The following is a 10,451-nucleotide window of genomic DNA, read 5'->3' as shown; positions in this document are numbered from 1 at the left end:
AAGGTATGGGAGGAAATAAAGGACTAAACATTGTTATGCAGCATTTAATTAAATAAAATAATGGGTTACCATTCAACTTTCAACAGTTTTAATTTGTTTAAATATATTTTTCATGTTGTAGAAATACCAGGTATTTAGTATTGTCTAATGATTAAGTTCTCTCCAGGTCTTACATCTATAAGAAAATGTTGTCCTTCAACGAAAATATTTAAATGCAGTCGGGGAACTCGGAATAGTATATGTCATATATTAAAGAGCCCCCATCCCCGTAAGCATTTAAATATTTTCATTGAAGGACAAAATTTTCTTATCGATGTAAGACCTGGTGTAAGACAATTTAATCATTAGACAACCAGCCTTAAATACCTGCTATTTCTACAACATGAAAAATATATGAGGGTTGTTTTCTTCAACCCTCATATAAAAAAAAAACAAAAACAGATAACAAAATGATTACATTACTAAAAGTTGACTAGTATCTAACTTATTTTTCTACATTATCGCCAAAACGATTGAGGCATTTGTCGTATTGCGACACCAGATTTCCGACGCCCTCTTCAAAGAAGTTAGCCGCGAGTGAGGTAAGGTACGTCTTGACAGCCTCAAGAAGTTCTTCGTTAGCGGCAAAATGTTGTCGGCCCAACCATGCCTTCAATTTTCGAAAGAGGTGAAAATCGCTAACTGCTAAGTCTGGGCTGTACGGTGGATGGTCGAAAAATTCCCACTTGAACTGTTTGAGAAAGTATTGTGTAACGTTAGCACAGAGTCGTCATGGAACGCCGGACGAAAGCATGCCTCTTCGTTTGTTCTGAATCGCTCTGCAGAGGCGACGTAAAGATTCACAATAAACTTCCTTTTTTGTTGTTGCTCTATAAAATCCACCAATAAGACACCTTCATGGTCCCAAAATACTGTAGCCATTGTTTTCCTGTTGCATAGTGTTTGTTTGAATATTTTCAGTTTGTTTGGAGAAGAAGTATGCGTTCATTGCTTAGCCTGTTCTTTGGTTTCTGGATTGTCACACTCGATCCAAGTCTCATCACCAGTAACGACAGATTTTAAAAACTCTTTTCCCTCATAATCGTAATGCGTAGAAACGTTAAGGCTGACGCCATTCGCAGCGTTTTGTGGTCGTCACTCAAAATTTTTGGGACCCAATATGCACACAGTTTCCGGTATCATAGGTCTTTAGTCACAATTGTCTACAGAGAAGACCTTGAAATTACTGGGATTTCTGCAGAAAGTTCATTAATCTTAAACCTCCGTTTGTCGCGGTAAAAATCATCAACAGGCTCAACCAGGCGTACAGTAGCGACAGACTTGCGTTCTTGCCTATCTTCGTCATGAATGTCATTCGCCCTAATTTAGATTTCCTACACCATTTCCGTACACTACCACCGCTCAAAATTTTCACCATACAGTAGGCTCATTCTGCGATTGATTTCAACAGCGCTACACTCTTCTACTTGAAGAAAACTCGTCACACTTGGTGGGAGCATCGATCGTAGCTGCAATGTTCAATTGCTTGTACTGATGTAATGGAGCTGGCAATGGCAGAGGCTATGGTGGAAGGGTAATTGCACGACTTGCAGACCTGAATCCTGCCTGTATCTTGTTTACTTGCACGATCGGAGGTTGAAAAAAAACACCCCTCGTATTTAAACAAATAAAAATAGTCTGAAAGTTGAATGGTCACCCATTATTTTATTTTATTAAATACTGCATAACAATGTTTACTCTTTTATTTCCATACCTTGTTTTGTTTTTTTTTTTAATTCATTTTTTTATTTTTTGGTAGTCTTGTTTTTTTAATTTTTATAATTGTTTTTATTATTTAATACTTTTTAGTGATCATCGGGAAAAAATCATGATTTGAAAATTTATGAACATAATGTATTTAACGTATTAAGTCAAATGAGGAAACTGTAAATATTTCAATTTATTTAATTGGCGTATACCAATCTAAACTTAGATTTCTCATTTCTCAAGCGATTGAGTTCCTCAAGAGACTTTTTATCGTGCGGATCATACAGCAATTTTCTGGGATCCAAACAGCTGATGACAAAACTTTCTAATTGTCTCACGCGACTCAGTGGTACGTAAGCCTGGCCCTCGGCAGATATGTGAGTGCTCAGATCTACGACGGCTCTATCAAGGGTAGCCCCTTATAGTTTATGCACTGTAACAGTCAGCACAATTTTAGAGGCAGCATACATATGCTGCCAGTAATATTGATGTCACTTTGCCCTGTCCCCGTAAAGCAACAAATTTGACAACAGTGAGCTCAATCCGATGCCGACAGCATTACCTCATTATAAATTACCAGATTTAATTGGGAAGGTTTGCTTATATTTTTTCGCTTTTCCTTGATCTATTTTCATTATTAAAAAAAAGAAAAATTTTTACTGAAGAGGTAATCAATTTTAGATACCTAAATAGCATTCCGAGACGCCGCCCGTCAGGGCAACTCGCCCGGAGGGCGTTGCAGGGTGTGCCTATGGCACACCCTGCAACTAGTATATTTATATAGTCCATAATACTCTTGGTAATGTAAGGATTCCAATACGGAGTTATACATCTAAATCTGTTCAGCCATTGAGCTGCTACGGTGGAACATACATAGACCCTAAATACATTACACTTGGTTACTGAAGTTAAAATTTTTAAATTTTAAATATACAAATAAAACATTTACAGTGTTAAAAAGCTGAGAATAGAAAATACGTTAATAGTCCAATATATAACTACAGTGACAAAGTTATGTGAATTGAAACAAATTTTTCTTGTTTTAATACGATCACATGGTTAAAAATTGCTTACGGGCCTAGAAACGTCTGAAATATGGTACAAAGTACGGAAATAATTTATATCGTAATGGTAGTAGCCTTTGCCATCAAATCGCCAAAATAATATAAATCAAGCGAAAAATTTAATTTATTACGACATACTAAATAATTACCACTTAACAATTTTTTATTTCAGAAATGTGAATCAATTTTTATAATAAATCGATTACATTACATGTTATTTTAAAAGGAAATTTACTGTAACAGACTTTAAAACTATATTTTTAAATTACGGTTATAAAATTTAACCGAATCTGACCCAACATTTGCTCTGAAATCAAGCTTCTTCAAAGATTGCTGCTGGGAGCGTTTAGTGTCGTGCTGTTGGAAGTGGTCCTGGTATTTAAATCGTTATACTTGAAGAAGCATGATTTAGAACAAAAGCTAACCGAGACTCAGGTAACTTTTTATACTTTTCACCTGAATTACTTTCTTTGAATGTTGCTTGTGCTAAATCAATACCTTTTAACAAGGAAGGTTTATGCACGCCACTGAGCGAACAATTGTACAGTAGTTTAACAAAAAAAAAATTCTGCCATTATTTAATTACACTGCTTACTTAGGTATTTGACGTTTACTGTAGTTAGTTTAAACATTTTTTATGTATTTTAAAACATGACATCGATACGCTATGAATACTAAAATTCAAAATAACATTTGTTTGTTTTTGTCATCTAGTGAAGTGCCTTCTCGAAACGAACAATTCATAGCTTGAATAATTTTCTTTGCCTATAATTAACAGTAAAATTACCAAACTAAATTTGTAATTGAAAATAAATTTATTTCAGTATGTTTTATAATATATTGCTCTTTATTGTTTGCAGAGCGGTTGTTATGTTTCAGAGCTCATGAAAACCTCAAATAAAAAATTACTAAGGACTCAATATTTTCAATTTTAGAACTGGTGTTAGTCACTAAAACTATCCTGTGATGAAAAATATGTAGTGTTTACAATTTCCCCTGTCTCTAAATTCATTCCTATTGAGATATATTAATCTAAACAAATAATTAACAAAACACCATTTACTTTAAATCAGAGACATAAAAATATCCATAACTAATCTTAAAAGCCATCTTCAGAAGATTCATAATCATCTTTCAGAGGCAATGTATTTGGCTGCTGCTGGTAATCAGTATTGTTGTAAATCTGTCTTGCTTTTAACAAGGCATGGATTAGCGATTTGTAGTCCACACTTAGTCAATAAAAAATGAATTCGTCCAAGTGGTAAACTAAATGGTGCTTTTGGTTACTGTACCTAGAAATATTTGCCTGAACTTCCTGCCACATTCTTTAAATTATTTGTGTATGAGCACCAATATCCAGATCATCAAAGTTTATAGTGGTTAACAGTTAGATGGTGGTAACTTTCAAACATCAAACACTTATAAGATGCCCAATAATCACTAATGATAGTCATGCCAGGTAAAATGTACTGTTTGATTACTAGTAAGTTTCATTTCCATAAGTTGTAACTGGAACAAAGAAACACAATTTGCTGCCACGCTCAATAACTGAAGATTCAAGCTAGACCTCAACTGAAAGTATTCTTCTTTGAACAAAAAAATGGAAGTGTTTAGTCACCACAGAGCTCTTCTTTCCTCACAAAAGAGCAGTAGACGGTAGTGTTTACTTTGTTAGTAGAAAGCGAGCTGATGATCCTGCCTTTGCCAAGGACATTGTTTGCCATGTGGTAGTTACATGAAAGTTCAAAGTAATGGCTCTTTATCATCAAACCCAATGAATTACTCATTGGCTGATTGGTTTATTGTTCACTTGGGTACTTTGTTCTTTCAACAATACTTCTCCAGGTTTTACATCAGGCATGATCTTGTTTTACTTTTTACTATTAACTTATAAAGTTAAATAGTAACTTCAGTCAAATAGTAAATTCCAGTCGTTCTTAAATTCTTATTTGTATGAATATTTTATGTTTTAAATGATTATAAAATGTTACTTTATTTAATAATAAAATTGAAAGCTTGAAAACTACTTAGCTGCAGCTTAATAATAAACTTAGGTTTAACTATAGTTTGAATAAATCAGTTTATGTTAAATTAATTGATCGTAAATAAAATTTAAAAACAAAAATTGCATGTTGAAATGTGACAACACTTTAAAATAGCTAATAACATTATACCTCTCCTTTTCATGTTATCTATATTCATGAATGACTAGTCAACACAAAATTTTTATCTAACATGTGACAACTTTTCTCACTGTAATTTTGGTGCTGATTTCAAATATGTTATTGAAATTATGTTACCATGTAAAGACTTTAGGTGAATAGAAAATTTGTAAAATTTTCTGTCATGAGAAGTAGACACGTACAAACATGTCTGTATGATGACATCTGTTGTTGCCTGCTACAGAGGCTTAAAATCTTATTCAGTCTAGCTTCACTTATCAATACTGCATGTTGTGTTTCATAGAGTTATTAGTGTTTTGCTATATTTTCATCAATTCTTAATAATACAAAAGTGATTTTTGAGTTTTCATGTTTTTATTTGCTACATCATGGCTTCTGCAAAAGTTCATGGATGTTAAAATCATCCAGACAATGTTAGTTATGTCTGTGATAGATTAATGCCTAAATCTCAAAGAAAGATTTATTAATTCAGAAGTAGTTCTGAATTAATAAAAGCAACTTATAATTTATATTGTTACTATGCACTCTGGGATCAACATAAAAACTAGGCACCTCATGTTATTTGCATATCGTGGTCAGTAACTCTAACTGAATGGTTGAAGAGGAAACATCGAGCCATGCCATTTGCTGCAGCAATTATTTGGCAAGAACCTACGGACCACTTCACTGACTACTACTTTTGTATGACAAATATATTTGGATTTTCATTCAAAAATAGAAAGTTCATAAAATATGCAGATATATCGTCAGCTCTAAATTCAGTACTATGCGGAGAGGAGTTACCTGTACCTATACCAACATCTAATTAGACATTGCTAGAAGAACAATCTGAAAATGAAACTGATGATGTTGAAAATTTCTTTCTGTATATGATGAAAAATCTCCTCATTTAATTCAGCAACATGAACTTAATGATTTATTTTGCAATTTAAAGTTCAAATCAAAGCAGCAAGTTGAACTTCTGGGGTCTAGATTGCAACAGTGGAATCTTTTAGCAGAAAAAACCAAAGGTACTATATTTAGAACACAAAATAAAACTCTTTCAAGTTATTTTACTATGAAAAATTCATTGTGCATTTGTACTGATATTGATGGCCTGATGAAAGAGGTTAGAATTCAGCATATTTCTGAAGAATGGAATTTTTTTATTGACTCTTCTAGTTAGCATGAAGGCACTTTTATTGCATAGTAACAAATAGCCCTTATTGCATTCTATTAGCTTTCTTGCAGTTGACATGAAAGAATATATGGAACTATGGCATTAGAAGTAATAAAATACAATAAGCATATGAGGCAAGATTGCAGTGATCTGAAAGTTGTTGCGTTACTGCTTGGTTTTCAAAATATTGTTGTTTTTTTTGTCTTTGGGAAAGTCATGATACAAAAAGTCATTCTAAGTAAAGAACTGGCCATTGTGGCAGAACTTTGTGGCTGGTGAAAAAAATATAAAGCATTTATTTCATAATTTATGTAATTATAACATTTTGTATAATTGAGAGTGGTAAAATCATATTGCCGCCACTTTACATAAAACTGATCGTGAGAAATTTTTTTCTTCATTGGAGTGAGATGCTCGCCAATGTATGTCATAGGACTCAAGAACAACACTTTTAAAGAAATCCCAATATCTAAATGAGTTAGGTGCAATAAGCAGTATAGATTTCCCATTTACTATAAAAATATATATGAACTTACATGTTACAAAGGAAATATTGCTGATAAGCAGCTTATTATATATCTGAGCTTTATGATTATTATTATTCATTACTATTTATTATTGTATTATGTACAACCAATGTGAGCATAATTTGAAACTCTGGATTCAATAATCTAACTATAAGTGATATACATAATTAATTTTTTCTCTGATATTTATATCATATTGTATAATATACATTTAAAATCATTTATTTCATGTTATTAGCTGTAACGTTTTTTCAATAATCATGTTATTATACAGCATCTTAAATTATCTTATATTGTATAATACATATTTATAATTATATTGTTAAACTTGTCGAGATTACAAAGATTATTAATATTATTTCATGTTATCACTTGTAATAATATTTCATTACAATATTATAAAGGAAAAATATTAAAAAGGATTTTGACGAGCAGTTATGTTCAATTTCATGTCCTCCTTATTAATGATAAACTGTGTAACTCTTTTCTTCTTACGTATGTAAGGAATATAAATATGTTAATCTAGTTGAGTTCAATAGCTATTTATAATATATATTTTTTCTTTTTAATACTATATTTTAGTTAAAAATGGATTAATAGTTCAATTCAATTCAGTTAAAGTTAGATCAGTTCAATAAAAGATGTATTTAAGGTTAATTCAGTTCTGTTAAAGATGTAACTTAAATGTGAATCTAAATAAAATACTTCTTAAAAAATAAATATTGCACATGTACATCATAATTAACCTCAACAATGTGAAATAATTACTAATAATACGATATTAAAATAAATGAAATGTAAATAAATCTGTTATAAATTACATTTAAAAATATAACTGATCACACTAACAAAGTATTTATTGAAAGACATTAATGATCCAGCAGCATAAGTTCTGAATACTGGAAAGTGCATTTAGGCACAGTTATTTGAACATTTTTTTTTTTTGGTCCTCTGAGCCAGGTAAAGGCATTAGACAAAGATGGACCCAAGATTTAATCATTTAAAAATAAATTTTCCTGAATTGAGTATGACAAGCTCAAAGATGTTATATTTATTGGTCTGCAAATCCAAAAAACTGCTAAAGGATTCAACTTTTGATGATAAACTTAGCCAATGTGAACATAGCTGCATGGAAGCCCTTCAGAGATGTTGTTTTTTTAGGGAACAGAAAAGATGATGACTATGTTTTTTTGGTTAATAAGTTGTTAGAAAACTACAAATGTTCAGGATGTAGGATGTCATTAAAAATTCATTTCCTACGCTGCCACCTAAACATTTTTCCCTGAAAATTTGGGGTCTGTTAGCAATGAGCAAGGAAAGCATTTACATTAGTATATTCTAACCATGGAGCATCAGTACCAAGGAAGATACCCTGGAATGATGGGTGACTGTTGTCGGTTTTTATTTAGAGAAACTGATATTTTAGAAATTAAAGGAAATACAATTCCAATGATTTAAACTTCAGAATGAAATTTGTGTATTGTATTAATGTATTTCAATTTATCTATGGTTTGAATAAATAAAAACGTAGAAGATTTAAACAAATTTTAAATGAATACTTTAATTTGTTTTTTAAATACTGATTTCACAGTATGTATGTATTTATTGGTAAATAAATTGGCTACTTTCTTGTTAAACTATGGCCACTTATTTTCAGACGAAAAAATGATGTTTTTAAAAAACTTTAACATGTGGTTAGATTACATTTTTTTTTTCTTATTTCAGAGGATGAATGAAGATGGTATGTGTGAGTGTAAATGAAGTTAAGCCTTGTACAGTCTCAGTTCAACCATTCCTAAGATGTGGCGTTAATTGAAACCCAACCACCAAAGAACACCGGTATCCACGACCTATTATTCAAATCTGTATAAAAGTAGCTGCCTTTACTAGAACTTGAACGCTGGAACTCTCGAGTTCCAAATCAGCTTATTTGGGAAGATGCGTTCACCACTAGACCAATCCAGTAGGTTTGGTTAGATTAATATAACCTGCCGGCCTCCGTGATAGCGTCTCGGCCTTTCATCCGGAGGTCCGGGGTTCGAATCCCGGTCAGGCATGGAATCATTCATCTCAACCTCTGAAGCAGTATCTAATGATGGATCCGGGAGGTTGAATACAAAAAAAAAACTTACGCTGGCTAGTCAAGTTTAGCGAGCGTAGGTTAAGTTAATGTTTATTTGGTTGGATAATATTTATTTATTATATAATAAAACTAAACATGTACACAGTGTAGGCGTTTGTTTATATCCTCAACCTCGCAGCGTGCTGTGTTAGAATGGGCTCTGTTTAATCAGAAAGTACCATAAATTGTATTTGCCCAAAAACAAGTAACATGTTACAAAAATTCTGATAAGTTTTGATTTCAGCGTCCCAAACACCATGACGATTCCAGATACACGAAAAAAACGTTTTTTTGACTAATGCATTAATCTTAATAATAGTGTGTTAGTAGATTCTAGACATAAAATTGAACGTTCTGCACAGTATGGTATACAGTGTGATACTTATGAAATTCTAGAACTCATGCTACAGGAAAATTCCCTGGAAGCGTGGCAATAGAAGAGTTCTGTGGCTTGAAGTGATTGGTATGTCTTTAAACCCATTATTCCTTGAAGCTGACAATAAGCTAAAGATAGCGGATATGCAGCCGCCATACTATTCAATAGTCGTGGTATTAAGAGAAGCAGACTATTATATAAATGAATACTAGTTTTGTGTGATTTTTTAAAGTACGTTACTACTGTTTTCAAATATGCTTAATACAACTAAAGTTTAGTAAATTAATAAACAATTTCAAGCACGTCTTTTCCGATTCTGCATAATAAGAAAACTACACATTATCAAAGATCGCAATCAGTTGTACAAATTGTTTATGTAATTGCTATCAGAAGTGAGCTTTTTTCGGTCATTTCAGCGCAACCCGTTTTAAAACATTACCTCAACTTTTACTGTCTAGTCCAACAGCCTAATAGAGAGCAGTAGTGTTCATCTAAAACTTGTGTAAAATTCTCGTACTACGATAATTTCAAATTTGGATCATATTGACGGCGGTGGATTGTTAATACTAGTGTGGTTTTGACTGCTGCTCATGTGTAAAATCGTTTTAAAGAAATTCAATGTTCTTGACCGTTTGTAAATCTTTAAGTAAATTCTTGATTAAACTATAAGCACTCTTTTCTTTGCTTCAATGGTACGTATATATATTTTTGAGTTAAATATGAAACATTTTATTAAATGTATAATACATAACCTAGTTTGATGATTCTTAGTATTTTAAAATAGAATTAAGCCAGGCCGAATTTTATAATTTTAGAAGGTTTGGCATGCTGCCATTACGTAGAATTTAGCACGTGATTGTAAAATATTAATTATTTTTCAAATTTTTGAACATTTTATTTTTGTTTTCATTTTAAAACGTGAACCAAATTGTTTTTTGTTTTTTAAATTGATATCAATTGTACTAGCCATATGATAATTTTGATAATATAAAGTGGGTGTCATCAATACCATTTCATAAAACCAGATATATAAAATTATGAATTGTATTTAACATTTACTTTCTTATTTGATTATTGTTAGAATGTTTAACAATATATGTAATAACCTTGGATGTTTGATGAATTGATTCATTTTTCTTTTTTACATTGGATTTTATTAATACTTTTAAAAGTGAATTTATATAAACCGAACATTGATTTTATGGTATCTAAAATATTGAATTATTCTTTTAAAGGCTTTTTCTGTCCATTGATGGGTTGTTAATCCTTTTGTA

General features: G+C 31.6%; 1 protein-coding gene across 2 annotated transcripts in view; it reads left to right on the top strand.

The window, feature by feature from the left end:
* The first annotated feature begins 9,421 nt into the window (after window positions 1-9,421).
* The window catches only part of emei (transmembrane protein 161-like emei), a 52,292-nt gene continuing 51,262 nt past the window's right edge, over window positions 9,422-10,451 (top strand). The window contains exon 1 of one of the 2 annotated variants that reach the window (XM_075374403.1): window positions 9,422-9,869. In XM_075374403.1, the coding sequence (XP_075230518.1) occupies window positions 9,867-9,869 (3 nt within the window). In that variant the 5' untranslated portion in view covers window positions 9,422-9,866. The remainder of the gene's footprint in view (window positions 9,870-10,451) is intronic. The other variant, XM_075374402.1, reaches the window with a different exon arrangement.

The sequence above is a fragment of the Lycorma delicatula genome, chromosome 9, assembly GCF_047948215.1.
Source record: "Lycorma delicatula isolate Av1 chromosome 9, ASM4794821v1, whole genome shotgun sequence".
Classification (NCBI taxonomy): domain Eukaryota; kingdom Metazoa; phylum Arthropoda; class Insecta; order Hemiptera; family Fulgoridae; genus Lycorma; species Lycorma delicatula.
The sequence above is the reverse complement of the archived record's forward strand: the minus strand, read 5'-3'. Positions and strand labels throughout refer to the sequence as shown.